General features: G+C 39.4%; 1 protein-coding gene and 1 long non-coding RNA gene across 2 annotated transcripts in view; one reads left to right on the forward strand and one right to left on the reverse strand.

Annotated features, from left to right (window-relative positions):
- Nucleotides 1–1,249: 1,249 nt before the first annotated feature.
- Nucleotides 1,250–18,489, forward strand: part of WEE2 (WEE2 oocyte meiosis inhibiting kinase) — a 23,124-nt gene continuing 5,884 nt past the window's right edge. Inside the window, exons 1-9 of the mRNA XM_017891070.1 lie at nt 1,250–2,004; nt 7,047–7,243; nt 9,062–9,107; nt 11,881–12,053; nt 13,736–13,857; nt 15,984–16,130; nt 16,796–16,903; nt 17,044–17,129; nt 17,887–18,057. Of these exons, the coding sequence (XP_017746559.1) occupies nt 1,663–2,004; nt 7,047–7,243; nt 9,062–9,107; nt 11,881–12,053; nt 13,736–13,857; nt 15,984–16,130; nt 16,796–16,903; nt 17,044–17,129; nt 17,887–18,057 (1,392 nt within the window). The 5' untranslated portion in view covers nt 1,250–1,662. The remainder of the gene's footprint in view (nt 2,005–7,046; nt 7,244–9,061; nt 9,108–11,880; nt 12,054–13,735; nt 13,858–15,983; nt 16,131–16,795; nt 16,904–17,043; nt 17,130–17,886; nt 18,058–18,489) is intronic.
- LOC108541547 (uncharacterized) lies at nt 12,566–18,248 on the reverse strand. The gene is made up of 3 exons (XR_001888982.1): nt 17,970–18,248; nt 16,769–16,882; nt 12,566–12,663 (listed from the first exon to the last, which is right to left on the reverse strand). It is a non-coding gene; the product is annotated as an uncharacterized LOC108541547 (long non-coding RNA).

An 18,489-nucleotide genomic window follows, 5' to 3' on the forward strand; every position in this document is an offset into this window, starting at 1 on the left:
GAAGAGGGTTGACAGGTATCAAAGTCTATAAAGAGAAGGGAAATAACATTTGTTTCAAACTCATCAAGCTGCCTTGGTTCCTGTCTCTCTTTGGGCCCATGTTTATCATGTAAATAATTCCTCATTTGCGGTCCCTCTCAAGCCTCCTTGAGGGGCACGAGTGTATCATTTTCCTTTTACATGGACTGCCTCTCACATAGTTTTCTCCTATAATGTGATATCAGTGAGGTCTTTTTCCTTTGATATAACTATACACTGTGTAATGATTACCAAAAAATTTCCACACCCATGCCCACCCATGCTGTACATTAGGTCCCCAGAATTGTTCATCTTATATCTGAAAGTGTGTACCCTTTGATCAGCATCTCCCTATTTCCCCTGCCTTTCCAGATCCTGGTAACCACCATTCTACTCCCTCCCTCTAGGAGTTCAACTGTTTTAGATTCCACATATAAGTAAGATCATGTAGTATCTGTCTTTCTGTGCCTGGCTTATTTCACTTTAACATAATGTCCTCCGGGTTCATCTACGTTGTCACAAATGGCAGACTTTCCTTTTTTATGAATAAGTAATAGTCTATAGTGTGTGTGTGTGTGTATCCACTGCGTTTTCTTTATTCATCTGTCCATGGATATTTAGGTAGTTTCCATATCTTGGCTGTTGTGGATAATGCTGCAATGAACATGGGAGTGTTGGTATTTTTTTGAGATAATGATTTTATTTTCTTTGGCTATATAACTGGAAGAGAAGAGAGACAGCTGGATTGTATAATAGTCGTTTTATTCTTCAAAGAGTTTTCATCCTTCTCATGGGGCTTCTCTGAGAAGGAAATTAAATAATGTGTACTAAAGATATTAAAGAGCATTTTACAAAATAAGGCATTTTTGGTAAAAGCCATTGCTGTTTTCCAGTGATCAATATCTGTTTCTATGTGTTGCTGATCTTTCTAGCCTTTCTTTTGTCAGTTAAAATTTTTGTTCAATTCCCTAGAAGCTTTAACTGCTAACAGCTAACAGCTGCAGGAGGGAGATGCCTGAATTAGGGCAGGTGTGTTTGGCACAGAGCTAAGCTGTGTCTCTGTCAGGGATACAAACTCCAGTCAAGATATGTTAGAGGCTGTTTAAGGATCATTATGATAGCCAGGTGATGCTAAATTGTAATTACCTGCTGTTAGCCATTGGGTGGGTGGGGAGGAGAATGGAGGAGGGGGCGCTGATAGTTATAAATGGCAGGTGTAAGGAGTGATAATAATTTCTTTTCAATATGAGCTTATTCCCAAATTGGCTAACGGGTATTTTTAAGGCCATGCTAAATTAAAGGAATCCAATTTTCTCACTAGTATTTGGTAGCACATGGGTTCAAGGAGACTATGTGTCATATCCAGAAGGGTTCTGTACATGAACTGGACTTAATTGCTCCGAGAGTCACTGGAGCTTTCTTTAATCAGAATGGAAATCAGGATAAGCTGAGGTCTTATAGATTGGTAATACTTAAGGCAGAACATTAACACCGTGCCTTGTAGCTGTTAGTTGGTAGAGGGAAATTCAGGCTACCGTCACGAAACCTGCAGGTTAAATTATTTTCTCCTCCCTGCTTCTGTAGGTTCACAGGGTTCCCTTCTGATAGAGCTTTTTGCCTGTGTTGTAAAGCTCTTTGGCTGAGATGGATGACAAAGATATTGACAAAGAACCAAGACAGAAATTAAGCTTTTCCTATTGTGAGGAGACTGAGATTGAAGGGCAGAAGAAAGCACAAGAAAGCAGGGAGGCTTCAAGCCAAACCCCAGAGAAGGGTGAAGTGCAGGATTCAGAGGCAAAGGGTACACCACCTAGGACTCCCCTTAGCAACGCGCAGGAGCTCGACACATCTTGGGAAAAAGACAAAGAAAGTCCAGATCAGATTTTGAGGACTCCAGTGTCACATCCTCTCAAATGTCCTGAGACACCAGGCCAAGAAGACAGCAGGAGCAAGCTGCTGCCGAGTGACAGCCCCTCTACTCCCAAAGTAAGTAAGGGGTGGGGGAAAAACAGACCCAGGTCGCCAAGCTCCGCTTCCTGTAATTTAGCTGATAGTGACAGTGGATTCATGTGTGTATGACAGTCACTTCCAGGCTGTGGATGTCCTCAATTACATATTTATTGATGAAAATAAAGAAGAGATTAAAATTACCAGAAAATGGACAGAATTAAACGGTTTGTCAGCTGTCTTCTCAAAACCATTGGTGCCAGTAACTATTGGCTATTGGCCACAAACAAATTTTGGGTAGAAAAAAGTTCCTAAAGAATATTGGAACTGGAAGGAATATTGAGATTTAGAGCCCCGGCTGTGCACTTTACATATGAGAAAATGAAGGGCCCAAGACAGAAGCTGTCTCATAGCTCAGCCAATGTTAGAGACAGGACTAGAAACCTGATCTTTTTGGCCTAGTCTGTTCTTTCCATTACGCCAACTGGCTCTATTTTTGTGTGATTATTTACTAATACTTCCTAACGTAAGAATGTCCAGATTCACTGTTCCAACACATTCATATCTCTGCTGCTGCTGCTCCTCCTAGAAGAAACTCCTCTCCCCTCCTTGGTCTCATGAAATACAGGTTCTATTATATGTCAGCAAAGAGGAAACTTGTTGATACCTTCTTTAGAAGCTGAGGATGGCAAATAAGCAACAGTCCCTGGTAGCATATTCCTTTATTCTTGTTGTGATTGGTGTCCTGTTGCATCGTTCATGTTATTAAAGTCATAGTTGGGGCAGGGTTACCTCTAATCAACTCTGGTGCCATGGTGTGTGAGTGCTAGGGTTGGTATTAGCTCTGCTACCTGCTGGCTCAGCTTGAGGCACTTAAGATCATCATCATAACGTCTGTGATCCTGACTGCGGCACAGTTGCTGTCAGCGGGTCGCTTTAGTACCTGCTGGGTGTGGGTACCATGTATACCAGGAAATTCTAAGCTGCTTGTTTGAATTGTAGAAAAACTAATATGCTCCGATGTCTATCTCTGGGTTTTTCAATGGTCACAGCACCAACCAATTAATCACCCATTTATTCTTTGAGAATTCCCTGTAGGTAAGGAGCATATAATACAGTCTCTGCCCTCAAAGAGCTTACAGTCTAGCAAAGAGAAGTTATGCCAATTGACACTATGTGATAAGTGTGGTCAGAACCCGCTGGACACATTCTCAGTGCAGTGATCAGAAAAGACAGGTATCAGAACGGCAATGAAAGTTGGTCCAGTTTTGATATATGGGGGAGAATGGGCTGAGAGAATGTGGCTTTGAGTAAGAGTACACAGGGAAGAAAACATGACATTCATTTGATTATTCACAGCTTAACTGAACACCTTGATATGTTAGCAGACCCTCTGCTGGCAAAACCCATTCACTGCCTTCAAAAAGAGCCCACAAAATGAAGAAAGATTAAATAAATGAAACAATAAAGTTCAAACCATGTGTACTTTGAATGTTGAGCACGATGAGAAGGTTGAGCATGATGAGAAGGAATTAGGAATTAAATCTCTATCAGGGAAGACTTTCCAAAGAAAGTAATGTTGGAACGATGTCTTAAAGGATATTTGGAGTTAGCCAGGCAAAGAGGGGAATAGGAATTCTAGGCAAAGGGGAAAGCATCCACCAAGTTACAGAGGGTAAGGAGCTACTACACTTGGAAACAGCATGTTATTCAGTGTTACAGGAGCCTGTGTGTGAGAGAGCGCCAAGAGATGAGGCCAGTGTAGGTGGGCAGAAGTTAGATCAATATTTTAATCCTGAGAGTGTTGAGAGAGCTATTACCATGGTTTTCAGTAAGGGGATTGTTTTGGAAAAATCATGACCTTTGTATGTATGATGGGATGGAGCATGAGAGAGCCTGGAGGTAGAGCAGTATTCAGAATAGACCTGTTGAACAGAGAAGAGCCTGGACTGGGACAGATAGTGAAAAATTAAGAGATGACTTGATGGAGGGGTTCAGGGAAAAAGAAAACAATCTGATGACTGAGGTTTCTTGCTTGGTTCAGTAGATGGAATCAAGATAGGTGACACTGAGGAATATATGGGTTTGGAGAAAAGCAGAGATGTGGTATAAAAAGTTGGATAACTGGATCTGGGGCACAAGAAAACAATGAAAATTGGAGATCCGTATTTGGATATCTACAGCATTTAGGAAGTAGTTGAAGCCATGGGTGGAGATAAGGTCACATAGCCTGAGTGCCAGAGTAAGGAGAGAAGTGGCCCAGTTAGAAATCTTGGATAATGCCCAGGTTTAAGGGAGAGGCAGAGAACAGGGCTTGGGAGCAAAAGTGAAATGCAACTGGGAAAGTACATACTTTATGAAAACATAGTTTGTGTTAGAGGAAAGAGGCTTGGCGGCTGATCATTGTTATGCAGAAGACAAAGCTGATGGGAAAGGAGGATTGGCTTAGTCAGTCTTGTCCAAGGGATTGAACCAGAAATCATGTGAAATTCAGTTCACTGGAAGGACTTCCTGACAGAATCATCTAGAGATAGAAGAGCATGCTTAGGAGGTGTACGCTCCCTGTGGCTAAAAGCATAGGACACTCATTGATGACCACTTGGTAGGAAGACTGCAGAAGGGATTTGTTAGTGTGTTTGCCTTGCTACACAGGAATACCTGAGACTGGGTAAATTATAAAGAAAAGAGGTTTATCTGGCCTACAGTTCTGCAGGCTGTACAGTAAGCATATTGCCCATATCTGCTTCTGGTGAGGGCCTCAGGAAGTTGACAATCATGGCACAAGGTGAACAGAAACAAGGCAGCTTGTTACATGGTGAGAGAAGTGAGAGTGGAAGAAAGACAGGAAGGATTGCTGTCAGGCTCTTTTAAACAACCAGATCTGGCGTGAACTAACAAAATGAGAACTGGTTCATTACCATGAGGATGGCACCAAGGAATCCACCTCTATAATCCAAATGCTACCCACCAGGCCCTACCTCCGGCACTGGGGATTATATTTCAACATGATATCCAAATGATATCAGGATTCAAGCATCAGGGGACTAATCATATTGACTGGGCCTTTTAAAAAATCCAAACATCCCAATAATATCAGGATTCAAGCATCAGGGGGCTAATTGTATTGACTGGGCCTTCAAAATCCTTCTCTGTCCCAAGATACTATGTTTGTGTGTTTGTGAGAGGTTGCCTTCTCTTCTCACCATCTTCATAAGTCAAGTAGCTATCCGCCAAATTTCCCCAATCTCCCTCAATCATCTGTGCTAGAGCTATTCCTTATAGAATTATTTGCCCTCTCTGGAGCACATTTATACTCTCAATCTGTGTCATGTTTCAATAAATTTTCAAATTGCTGTACTTCTAAGCAGAAGTTCTTTTCATATGTCTTATTCCAAACTATGTTCTTTGAGATTTTGAAAGGATTACTCATAATTCTACTATTCCAGCAATAATGACTATATTAACATAATTAATATCCTTCCCTACATCATAAGTGGTGCTCACAGGTTCTCTTGGCCCTCATATTTCCTGACTAGAAAATCTAGTCTTCCCTGATATGAATAATTTTTATCTGAATATTTTCTAGGCTCCTTATATTTTCCTTGAGATGTGGCAACTAGAACTATGTGCTGCATTCCAGGTGTGGCTACCCACTGTTTCATATGTAATAGATGCATTTTACTTTCCATATGATAATCAGCATTACAAAAAACTAATTCTCAGAATGACTTACAACAAAATTCTAGGTCCATTTTGCAAATTGCACTGATAACTGAGAAATATCATTATAGTTTTGCTTATTTTGAACCAATACTCAGTCTTCATGATAAACACACAGGAAAGCTGTGAGTCTGTCAACAAGAGCTTGTCTGCCCCCTGGATTCTTCAAGCAGCCCTATGAACTCCAAGATATGAGAAACACTTAACTCTGGCAATGACATCATTTTTCTTCAGTTTTTTTTTAAAAAGGCTAGGTTACTGTGATTTTCCATAGCTTCCTTCATTCCTGCTTATTCAATCATTTATTTAGTATTTACAATAGATCCAATATTCATTTTTTGTAGATTCACATTCTTTAATGAATCATGCAATCTGGTTTCTGCTTCTACACTAAAATATCATGCGCAGAGACGATCAGAACTGTAGAAGTCTCTTAGAAAGAGCCTCACAGTGCAATGCTTATACTGTGGCCCCTGTGTGTGCTGCCATACTCCTGAAGATCCACAACACAGCTACTCCTCTGGCCCCTGACATCAGGTCAGCATTCTGCCTTCGAATTCTTTGGCTTTTCCCTTTGCCCTTTGGTTTCATTCTGGTTAGGTTTAGGCTGATGTTCTCTTCTTGTATCCCACTTGGAGTGGTAAGTCCTGCACATTTGCCTATTTATTGGTAGCTGGTTGTAGCCACTGCAAAGATCTCAATCTTAAGGGCTTAGAGTACTAATTTTCAATCTAATTACCCCACTTCATGAAGCACTCCTCAGTTAATGCTATATTTTAAGTGAAATTTAACACTTTTTTTCATGTTTAGTCTATGAAATCTTTTTCTTATAAGGTGATTGTTTCTGAAACACTGATGAACTGCTGAATAATGAACTATTTATTCCTTAAGATTTAGAATTCACTTCTGTACCACTTGGCATCTAACCCAGCATCTGCTACGTAGTAGGCACCAAACAAATATTTGGATGAATAATTGAAAGGAAGTTAAAGTATAAGCTCTGAGAATATAGAGTCATTTTTATTTGTCTAAACTTAATGTCTTTGTCTTTAAAAACTGAAGATAGGACTACAAGTGGTTTTCATAGCCAGCTAACAGAATTGCCCAGGGGAAGGGTTAGAGTTTGACTAAACTACAGACTCCTGTGTTGACTTCATGACTCAGAATATCTAGAGGCAGAGACTGAGATTCTGTAGTTTTCATAAGAGGAGCAGTTACAATGCAACTAGTTCACATGGAACCAGATAATCTCTAAGGCCCCTTCAGCAAAAGCATTCTTCGATTCAAATATTAACTAGCTAATGGATACGGAATGTCTTTACTAATGCTATTATGACTTGTCTTTTGTCATCCTCATTCAGAGCATGCTGAGCCGGTTGGCGATTTCTCCAACAGGGAAGCTTCCCGCCAGAGGCCCTAAGCATTTGAAGCTCACACCTGCTCCCCTCAAGGATGAGATGACCTCATTGGCTCTGGTCAATATTAATCCCTTCACTCCAGAGTCCTATAGAAAATTATTCTTTCAATCTGGTGGCAAGAGGAAAATGCGAGGAGATCTGTAAGTGTTCTATTACTTATGACTTTTGAGAACTGACCCTACTACAGTCAAGCGGTAAGAAGTGAGTGTTAAAGTAAGATTAGGAACGAGAACTCTATCTGAACGAAATGTATATGCTTACACATTCTCCCCTCCCTAGATATCAATGCTGGTTTTACCTGCTTTATCCCAGAGATTCTAACATCTTTCCATTCCGACGTGTACTGAAGATGCTTTCTCTATAAAATAACAAGACAGAATAAGCAATAGATCTCTGGCTTCTATTAGGAAGTTGAGTGGGCTGTGGAATTGCCTTCAAGTGGTTAATATGAGGCTGGCAGTTGTGGAAGGTGTAGTTCAAACTTCAAAGAGTATGTTGCTGCTTTGAGTCTTGTGTGACTAATGATGAAAGCTATAGAGCAAGGATTTGAACTTCTCTGTGGGTGATCGAAGATTGGCTGGAGCAAAAACACATTGCTTTCAGAGCTGCAAAAGAATAGAAAGCCAAACTGCACTATTCCATAAAGGCCCCTGAATGACAGAAATTGTCCAAATAAGGACTGTGCATATTACTCAGGAACATGACTATGTCTCTTCAAGGCCTTTATAGAATGGAATCACGTCCAAAGTGGGGCAGTCATTTATGTTCATATGAACCCAGCAAAATAAATGGACAGCTAACAATGTAAACTTTGCAGAGTGTTTAATGTGCTATGTCAAGTTGTTTCTTTGGAATCAATGAGTATGTGTTAATCAGTCTTTGATCAGAATAGGTTCTTTCAACACTATCTCCTTCTTACTTAAGTAAACAGCACTTCAGCACCAGTCCACTCACCTATTTTGGTTACCAAGAATTCGATTGGTTTTAGTTCTTTAGGAGTCTTTGTAAATCATTACACTCTCACTGAAGCCGGGAACAAAGACAGCTAATTTGAAATCTTGGCAATGAAAGTGGTGACACTTTTGTAGTGTCATTTGGTGCTTCTAAGAGTATTTTTCCTTGTTTTTATAATTTATAAAACACTTCATAAAGTATTATAATGTGATACTAAATCACAAATACCAAGCATTGATTTAGTTCCATGAATGTAGTGCCCTCCATTTGCCATTTCTACCTTGTGTTTCTCCAAAAGAAAAATCTATAGCTAGTTGAAATCTTGCTTAAGGATCCGGAATACAAGTATGTGTGGCAAAGAGGATGTCTGCTGGTCACTTAGCTTATCTAAGAGTAATTGAAAATATCTTATCCCAGGTTGTAGCAGATTCTGCCCTACTTGTAGTCTACCTGTGAACTGATTACAAAGCCAGATTCTGGGGGAGGGGTAGGTGTTGGAAGGAGAGTGTGGTGTGGCAGTGAGGAGCAAATGCTTTGGCGTCAGACCTGGCTCCAAGTCCTAGTTCTGCCACTTGCTAATTGTTTGACCTAGAGTTATTTAACCTCTCTCTGTCTTGGTTTCCTAGTTTGTGGATGATGATACCCATTTAACAGTTTCACATATGTTCTGTGCTCTCTTGCTCCAGCACATGGTGTTCTACTTGCTGAAAACCTCACTCTTTTCCCTTTCCTAGTTCCTACTCATTCCCAGAATCTTGGCTTATATATTCTCTCTTCTGGGAAAGCTTTTAACTCTTGAAATAATTGAGTGCTGTCCATGGTATCCTTGCTATCTTATCCTGTTCTAGGTTCTTGTATTGAAATGTCCTGGTTATCCCTGCCTCCACATTTAAACCGAAGAGAAATGATTGTCTTATTTACTCTTACATCCCTAGAACCTAGCATAGTTCAAGCTCAATAAATATTAATTATATATTGATAAAACTTTTTTTTTCTTTTTTAAGTGAGGAAGCTGGTCCAGAGGAAGGCAAGGGAGGACTACCTGCCAAGGTAAGCGTGGTTCTTTGGCCCAGCTGCCACAACATAGGCAGTTTATCCTATTCTCTCTCTCCTTCCCCTCCCCTTCTCCCTCTCTCTCCTCCCTCTTCCCTTCTTCTCTACCCTCCCTTTTCTCCTCCCTTACCCTCCCCTCCTCTCCTTTGACACTCCCTCCCTTTCTTCTACCCTCTCCTTCTGCCCTCTCTTCCCCATCTCCCCTCCTCCCCTCCTTTCTCCTACTCTCCTTCTCTCCTCCCCTCCCCACCCCACCCCACCTCACACTCTAGCTTTGTAAATGTGCTTTGCAGCTGAATTTATCTGGACCCTACTCAGGGTCTATGTTCTCCGCTAGTTGTAACTTTGCCAGGCAGTATCTGATATTATATGCTGAATCATTACTTTAGAGTATTTTTAAATTAAATATTTCTGCTTCTATCTTTAATCTGGAGAAAATTCTACACTCATGGGGTAGAGAAGTAGGGAAAATTAAGATATTTTGGTCTCAAAATAGAAAAAGAGAATTGGAAGAAAATGGCATACAGCCAGAGATTTATATGTAAAATTTTACCTTTTAAATGTATTAATATTTGATTTTATAATGTTCACAACCATTGATCTATCCCTCATTTGATAATCTAACCTAAAAAAATACTGTAAATATTATCCTCAGAGATACTGATTGTAATAGCAAAAAAGGGGGGAGACCAAATGCCTTATAATAGAAAAATGGCTAAGCTAATTACAGTTTTAAGTCAGTGGAGTATTAAATTGCCATTAAGATGTTTATAATACCTTGAAAACATGCGTATGTTCAAGGTTCAGAGTGAAAAGACTCAAAGGTTTATATCCTGAATGACCATAACTATCTATTGCACATTAATCACAGGGAGAATGAAATGGAGCTATAACCACTGGTATTTCAACATTTTTGAAAGGTGGAAATTTAATATTTGTTTTTCCTTTAAATTTCTAAAGTTTTCTGAAGCAAGTTTTATTTGCATAAATAAATGTTAATATGTTAAAATGTTAGCACTTGGCTATTGTAGACATCATAGAAAAGAAGGCCACTGGCACAGTCTTCCTTCATATGCAAATGTTTGACTTAGGCCTTCATTATTTTACTCTTGGATTTTATTCCTCACTTATTTTATAATTTATGTCTTGATTTCAGATAGAAATTCTAATGTTTTTGAACATTAAATAAGTGCAAAGCATTGTATTTAGTTAGACCCTTTAAGGAAAAAAATCTGCCCAAACAGAAGTTAAAACCTTTGAAATTTCAAAACAATCTATACATAAATAAGCAGCTATGAGATATGTGTATTTGTGTATATGTGTATGTACATATGTGCAAGGTGAATATACATATGCGTGTATATATTTAAAATCTAGAAGGGGTTAGTAAATACTTCCATGAAATAGGAGTTGGGTAGGAAGAGATTGTATATTAAAATAATTTTAGACTAAGGAAGTAAATAACTTAATGCTATCAAGGCAGGAGAACAGAGTTCATGTGTAAGAGGGGCAGGGTGGGAGGAGAGTGGTCAGGGATAGATGCAGATGGTACACTGGCTTCGTTGGTATCTAGGGGGAGGGTAGTCAAGTAGTGAGTGTGCAGTTGGTAGAAGGTCTTGAGGTTTTCTTATCAGGAGTTTGAATTTCTCATGGGAAACAATTAGGTATCTCTGATTCTATGGTATCATTTTGCAAAAATAACTCTTACTGTTAGAAGAGTTGAAGAGAGGGCTGGTAGCTGTAGCAAATCCAAACAAGAAGGGAACAGAGCATGAGACTGGCTAAGGGTAATGAAAATTAGAGATCTTGCTGATGAAAGTGATTGGAACTAGATGTTGAAAATGAGGAAGTAGTAAAACCCAAGATTTTTCAAACTCAAAGTTGGAGAAAAATTCTTCAGGATTGGAACACTGAGAGAAGGTGACTTTGGAAGATAAATCAGCTTGGATTTAGACTGATATAAATTTATGGAGATTTTTTGGTCATAATAGTTTAATCAGAATTTACTATGTACTTGACACTATCCTAAGGTACGTGTTGTTATGTGTACTATATGTAATACTGTATATTATCATGTAATATTTAAAAGAACCCTGAAGAGTAGTTGCCATGATCTTCATCTCACAGATGGAAAAACTGAAAGGAGTTCAGATTGACCTGGGGTTATTTACTAGCTGGGCAATGAGTGATGTTGCTAGTTAGCCAGTAGTGAGAGTGGTTGCTAGACCTGAACACATAGTCTGAACTAACCAAAATTGTCAAAGTTTGATGATTTTGACAAGATCATTTCTCCAGGCTGGTTTTTTGGGGGAAAGAAACAGAAAACAAGTATGCTTATTCAGCTTGAGATGGAAACATTAGGATTCCGACTTTGAGACACGTAAAGAAGGGGGGTCTTTCATTTCTTTTAATTTGCTCCACCCAGGTCCCAGTTATTCTTTGAACTAAGGACAGTAGCTCTGGGTGTGAGAAGCTGTGTCCTCTTAGGAACATGTAGAAAAGAACAGTATGCCCAGATAGAGAAAAGAATATTGAAAAATAAGTGAGAATTGTCAGTATAGGGTTGTACAGAAGGTTACAAAGAAAACAAAGAAGATAGCAATTGGGGAGATTCTTGCTACCATGAATATTGACACAAGTAGAATTCATTGCAATCACCTCAAAAGTGTTTTTGAAAACTTGGAGCAATTTAGGACTGTAATATTGTTTAATTTTATTGCTTACAACATGTTAGAATTACTCTAATTTCCTTTTTATTAAAATACTTTAGAGATGTGTTTTAAGAGAAACCAACATGGCTTCCCGCTACGAAAAAGAATTCTTGGAAGTGGAAAAAATTGGTGTTGGCGAATTTGGTACAGTCTACAAGTGCATTAAGAGGCTGGATGGATGTGTTTATGCAATAAAGCGCTCTATGAAAACTTTTGCAGAATTATCAAATGAGTGAGTACTTTGAAATGCACTAAAAGTATAAACTTAGATTTGGAGAGCTGTTTCTTGTCAAATTATTTTGAATTTATAGCATTGATGTCATTAAAAATCATTTGTATTTTAAAATCACCCCACATTATATGTTGTCTCATTTTCATAACCTTTCTGAGTTTTCCAGCTCAGAGATGTTTCTTCCTAAAATATAACATGATCATTTTAGATCATGACGTTTTTCTTTATTTTTTAATTTGTATTTATTTATTTCTTTCTGTGATGGAGTCTCGGTCTGTCACCAGGCTAGAGTGCAGTGGTGTGATCTTGGCTCACAGCAGTCTCCACCTCCTGGGATCAAGCAATTCTCCTGCTTCAGCCTCCTGAGTAGCTGGGACTACAGGCATGCACCACCACACCTGGCTAATTTTTGTATTTTTAGTAGAGACGGAGTTTCACCATGTTGGCCAGGATGGTCTTGATCTCTTGATCTCGTGATCTGCCCGCCTTGGCCTCCCAAAGTGCTGGGATTACAGGCGTGAGCACCTGGCTGCTCATGATGTGTTTGTGTTTTTTTGTTTTTTTTGTTTTTGTTCTTGTGGCTTTTACTTTCCACTGCTGGTCTTTCTGACTAAAAAAAAAAAGAATAGATTTGTGGAATTGTCCTCTGGTGTCTGTTTCATTTATTAGAAATATTACCAAATAGAAAGTTATTATAAACTCACTGGTTTATCTTTACTTTATGTTAACAATGAATTCAATAGTAAAGTTTCAGAGACTACATGTAAGAGAAAGTAAGTCTGATTCCCAGAACTATTCAAAAGTTTTTCCTTAATCACAAGGAAAATACATATTTTCAGATTCAGCCAATGCTTTTTATGAACTGTGAGGATATACTTAATATGCAGAATCTAGAATTACAGATTTTAGAATTTTTTTTTTTTTTTGAGATGGAATCTAGCTCTGCTGCCCAGGCTGGAATGCAGTGGCACCATCGTGGCTCACTGTAACCTTTGCCTCCCAGGTTCAAGTGATTCTCCTGCCTTAGTCTCCCAAGTAGCTGGGACTACAGGCATGTGCCACCACACCTGGCTAGTTCCTCATTTTTATGAGATTTGTCAAGTACTCTATTTTGCTTAATTTGTGTTGGGATTTTCTATTCCATAAGGAATATCTCTCCCCAAGGCTATTCCTGTGAGTATGTCATATTGGCTGAGGTTAACATTGACTCTAATGACTGCCTAGCCTTTATAGAGATGAATCGAAGGCCCATTACAATATCCACAATCTGGTGTACAGTGGCCTTCTCATTAAGCCCATTAAAATGTTTTGATTGTGATAGGATGAAATAAAGACCTGACGCACATCTGCCATTGAGGCATAACCACTTAAAGCTCCTCTTTACATATGCCATGTTAAAATCAAAACACAATGGACTCTGGCACCAGGCTGACCAAAGTTCTGCTCTTAAGTCTACTATTACCAGTTTGATTTTTGGGCCACTTACTTTCGAGAGCCTTCATCCTTTCCACTGTATATTACCAAATGATTATTAAGATTCAGTGAGATAAAACAGTAAGCAAGCAGTGTGCTCTCAATAAATATTCTGCCATTGCTAATAAAGCCTCATAGTTTGAAGAAACATTTTTGTGTACATTATGTTGATTGGTGTCTTTATTCCTCAATGCTTTTCTGTCTCATAGGAATTTGGCTTTGCATGAAGTTTATGCGCATGCAGTGCTTGGGCATCACCCCCATGTGGTACGTTACTATTCCTCATGGGCAGAAGATGACCACATGATCATTCAGAATGAATACTGCAATGGTAAGTAGTATATAGACGAATATCTACGAAGAGGGAGATGAACTTTATAAGCCTTCAGAAATAAACTTTCCCTCCTCCTCATAGTTTATGCCACAGATAGCAGACATACCTAAAAAGTCTATACTATATATTATAGTCTTGCTTGGAAGCACAGAGCTTCTATACCTCTTAAAGGGGTCCTCGACTTATTCTTTCTTTCCCTTCTGTTGTCAGGATAATCATTCATTTCAGAAAATACTTATTCCATGTTAGACCCTGGGCAAGTGAAGATGAGTTAGATGTGCTCCCTCCCCTTAAGCAATATTCAGGCTGGTAGAGAAACTAGAGCTTTGGTGGCTGCAGCCTTCCTCCTTGTTGGCAATACCTCATGCTCATGACCTCACCTACAAACTTTGTCTTGGAGTGACTTCATTTTTTTTTTTTTTTTTTTTTTTTGAGATGGAGTTTTGTTCTTGTTGCCTAGGCTGGAGTGCAATGGTGCGATCTCGGCTCACCACAACCTCCACCTCCCAGGTTCAAGCGATTCTCCTGCCTCAGTCTCCCGAGTAGCTGGTATTACAGACACCCACCACCACGCCTGGCTAATTTTTTGTATTTTTTTTTTTTTGGTGGAGATGAGGTTTCTCCATGTTGGTCAGGCTGGTCTTGAACTCCCAACCTCAGGTATTCCACCTGCCTCAGCCTCCCAAAGTGCTGGGATTACAGGTGTAAGCCACGGCATCTAGCCGAGTGACTTCATTTTTAACAAGCTCCCAAACGCTCTCTTTCCTTACTTATTCTTTCTAATTAATAAGTCACATATAGTGTATAAATTCTAAGAAGACTCTCAAAAAAATAAAAAACTTTATTAAAAATAAAAAACACAAGCCCTCCTTGTGTTTCTGAAAGGAGCTGCATTTTTCTCCCTTCTGAACTTACGTGTCATGCTAAAATAATTCTTTAAATTCAATTTTACACAGAATGCATTTAAATATGAATTCCCTCAAATTCCATGACTATCTCAGAGCTCAATGAGTGGAGCTATGGTCTTTGTAACTGCCAGTTAGAGCTAGGTCTCTATAATTTGAAGAACCTGCCAATGAACACTAATTAATAGTGTTCAGACGCCAGGCACAATGGCTCACGCCTGTAATCCCAGCAGTTTTGGAGGCTGAGGTGGGCAGATCATGAAGTCAGGAGTTAGAGACCAGCCTGGCCAAATATAGTGAAACCCTGTCTCTACTAAAAATACAAAAAATACAAAAATTAGCCAGGTGTGGTGGCATGCACCTTTAGTCCCAGCTACTGGGGAGGCTGAGGCAGGAGAATTGCTCAAACCCGGGGGGCGGAGGTTGCAGTGAGCCAAGACCATGCCATTGCACTCCAGCCCGGGTGACAGAGTGAAACTCTGTCTCAAAAAAAAAAAAGTGTTCAGAAGCATTCTAATACCTTAGAATCAAGATCAGATAGTTATTTGAATCCAGGCCTTTTATTTGATAACAACAATAAATCGAGCACAGTTGATGTACCAATACTGTGGCTCAAATAAGATTTAGGTGTATATGCAGCTTTTATATTTTCCTTGGGTTGGCAGTGATTAAATATTCTTATTTTATGATCTATTTCTAATGAAATTAGACTTACACTCAATTAAATTAAAATAACCGATGGCCTATAACTATTAGCCCGACACTGACACGGAGCTAATCATTGACACTAATAGTAGCTATATGACTATGCCTGATTGATCTTCTAGTTAATAATTAGGTAAAACTTTTAAAATGTTAGCTGGTACATACTTGAATCAATGGGGCCATATACTGGATACCTGAGATACTAGCATTTTCATTTCCTCTTTGAAAGCCCTGTAATTCTCCTTTTCAACATGTCTGTGATATAGATGGGGCAGATGTTATGCTTTGTACTGACACCGAATTAATCTATTTGTTGGACTGAAGCCATTCATGAGGAATGTATTCATTACGGTACTATGCCGTTTTATACAAGGCACTTGGGCATTTGGGGCTTTGGTATCTGCAGGAGGTCCTGGAACTAATCCCCTGAGGATATGGGAGGCCAATTGTATTTACTGTGCTTTCATCCATAAGACTCCTACTGTGGGGCTGTTCTTCGTTGTTCTTTCCCAGGTGGGAGTTTGCAAGCTGCTATATCTGAAAACACTAAGTCTGGCAATCATTTCGAAGAGCCAAAACTCAAGGACATCCTTCTACAGATTTCCCTTGGACTTAAGTACATCCACAACTCTGGCATGGTACACCTGGACATCAAACCTAGTCAGTGTGATTCCCTTCTGCCACTTCTACCATATTTTGTTCTTTCTATGCTGTCATCAAAATCTAGGTCTGTATGTCTACCAAGTGTCAAAGACAATGTTTGCTGGCAAGAACCCCTTTCTTCCATTTGTGTCCCTTAAAAATATCAGTTAAATAGCTTTAACCATTCTCCCCTAGGCCCAACAGACAGAGAGAAAAAAAAGACTCTTACCCATAGTAAGGCCAAAAAGGTAAAATTAGGTATTTAATTTACTGCAAAGGCAAGTGACAGCATATCAGCTACATTCTGATTGTGTTTATGACTAGGGCTGTACTCATTCTAACTCTACACTGATTAAGGAGAAATGAGTATCACTCATTAATGTGAAACCCCAGGACAAGTTCTTACTATTTTTTTATTTTGGGGACAATAGTATTCTGATGCCAGCCCCTTCAGAGAATGGAGAATGTATGAGGTCAGTTCAACTTAAATAGGTATGATCAATCACTAGCTCTTCAGAAGTGATGTGAGATTTCATAGAAAAAAAGAAACCTTAGTAGTCTTGCTATGTCCACACAAAAGAAGAAAGGAGAGAAGCTGAATTGTCAAATACAGAAAAGAATCTTTGAGATGAAAAAGCTTAGAAATCATTACTTACATCTATCCTGTGATTTTTTTTTTTCAGGTAATATCTTCATTTGTCACAAGATGCAAAGTGATTCCCCTGGAGTCATAGAAGAAGTTGAAAATGAAGCTGATTTGTTTCTCTCTGCTGATGTGATATATAAAATTGGTTAGTCTGCCTTAGACCCTTACCAGTTACTATTATCCTATAAAATTTATACTGACTCAATTTATTCCAGTTTTAAGACATGCTTTTAAAGCTCTTTTTTTCTATTTTATTATTCCTTCCTTTTTCCTGTCTTTTTTTAGGTGACCTGGGCCATGCAACATCAATAAACGAACCCAAAGTGGAAGAAGGAGATAGTCGCTTCCTGGCTAATGAGATTTTACAAGAGGTATAGATTAGGGAAATAGAGGGTATTTTATAATCCATTGAACCTTTGACTCTCAAATGGAGGATCTCAGTGCAAAAAATTAAAACGGTATATTTATCATTATAGTACCTCTCTTCCCATTCAGAATGGAGACCAAAGATAGGAAACTCTTCCAAAAAAGTAAGGAAAGCTGGCTCAATTAAGGATGAATCAATATTCAGACTTTTCTTTCTAAATGCCCTTTACTGTTTCCAGATATTTCTTAGACTTCCTAACCTCATGGATTGCCTACTAAGAAGCAAGCCTTTTCCTCAAGCCCATATTGGTCCAGTCCATCTTTATCATGCCATTATTGTTCTGATAGCACCACCAGTTTCAGTTATTGAAATGACGTTTAGTCATTGCCCATTTTCTCCAATGTCTTTTCAGTCAGGCCTAGGGAGGATATAACTTCTTCCTGGGTGATAATCAGGTGAAAATGAGTATTTCCTTCCTGTGATCAGCCAAGTTATGTAGCAAGCCTTTCTGAGCCTGACAGCAAAATGGCAGTAAGTTTCTGCCTTGGACTCCTCAAGGCACAGCAGTGATAATCAGGTAGATTTATGTTCTCTCTTCTCTAGAACTCACTGACTACAGTGAATGTAGTGAATGTACCTTTGACCATCATATCTGTTTAGACCTTATATGCACTCGAATGAACCTTTCCTACCAGTTGTATTTTAATCTAGACTCACTCTGCTTGGCATAGTAACTGGCCTTCCTGTCTTCTGTTTTGAAGGATTACCGGCACCTTCCCAAAGCAGACATATTTGCCTTGGGCTTAACAATTGCAGTGGCTGCAGGAGCAGAGTCATTACCCACCAATGGTACTGCATGGCACCATATCCGCAAGGGTAACTTTCCGGACGTTCCTCAGGAGCTCTCAGAAAGCTTTTCCAGTCTGCTCAAGGTGATATCTCTTACGAGATGAACAGAAGATGCAATCTCTATTTTTTTTTTTTTAATGCAATGGCAAGTAGTTGGGCAAGAAAAATGGAGATGCTGGTAGTGTCACTAACAGAAAAAGGAATGTGACTAGAAGTCCAGAAAAAATAAGGGGCGGGGCCGGGCGCAGTGGCTCATGCCTGTAATCTCAGCACTTTGGGAGGCTGAGGCAGGTGGATCACGAGGTCAGAAGGTGAGACCATCCTGGCTAACATGGTGAAACCCCGTCTCTACTAAAAATACAAAAATTAGCTGGGTGTGGTGGCAGGTGCCTGTAGTCCCAGCTACTCGGGTGGCTGAGGCAGGAGAATGACTTGAACCAGGAGCTTGCAGTGAGACAAGATCACGCCACTGCATTCCAGCCTGGGCGACAGAGCGAGACTGTCTCAGAAAAAAA

Source organism: Rhinopithecus bieti, unplaced genomic scaffold, assembly GCF_001698545.2.
Source record: "Rhinopithecus bieti isolate Rb0 unplaced genomic scaffold, ASM169854v2 scaffold_20175, whole genome shotgun sequence".
NCBI classification, from domain to species: domain Eukaryota; kingdom Metazoa; phylum Chordata; class Mammalia; order Primates; family Cercopithecidae; genus Rhinopithecus; species Rhinopithecus bieti.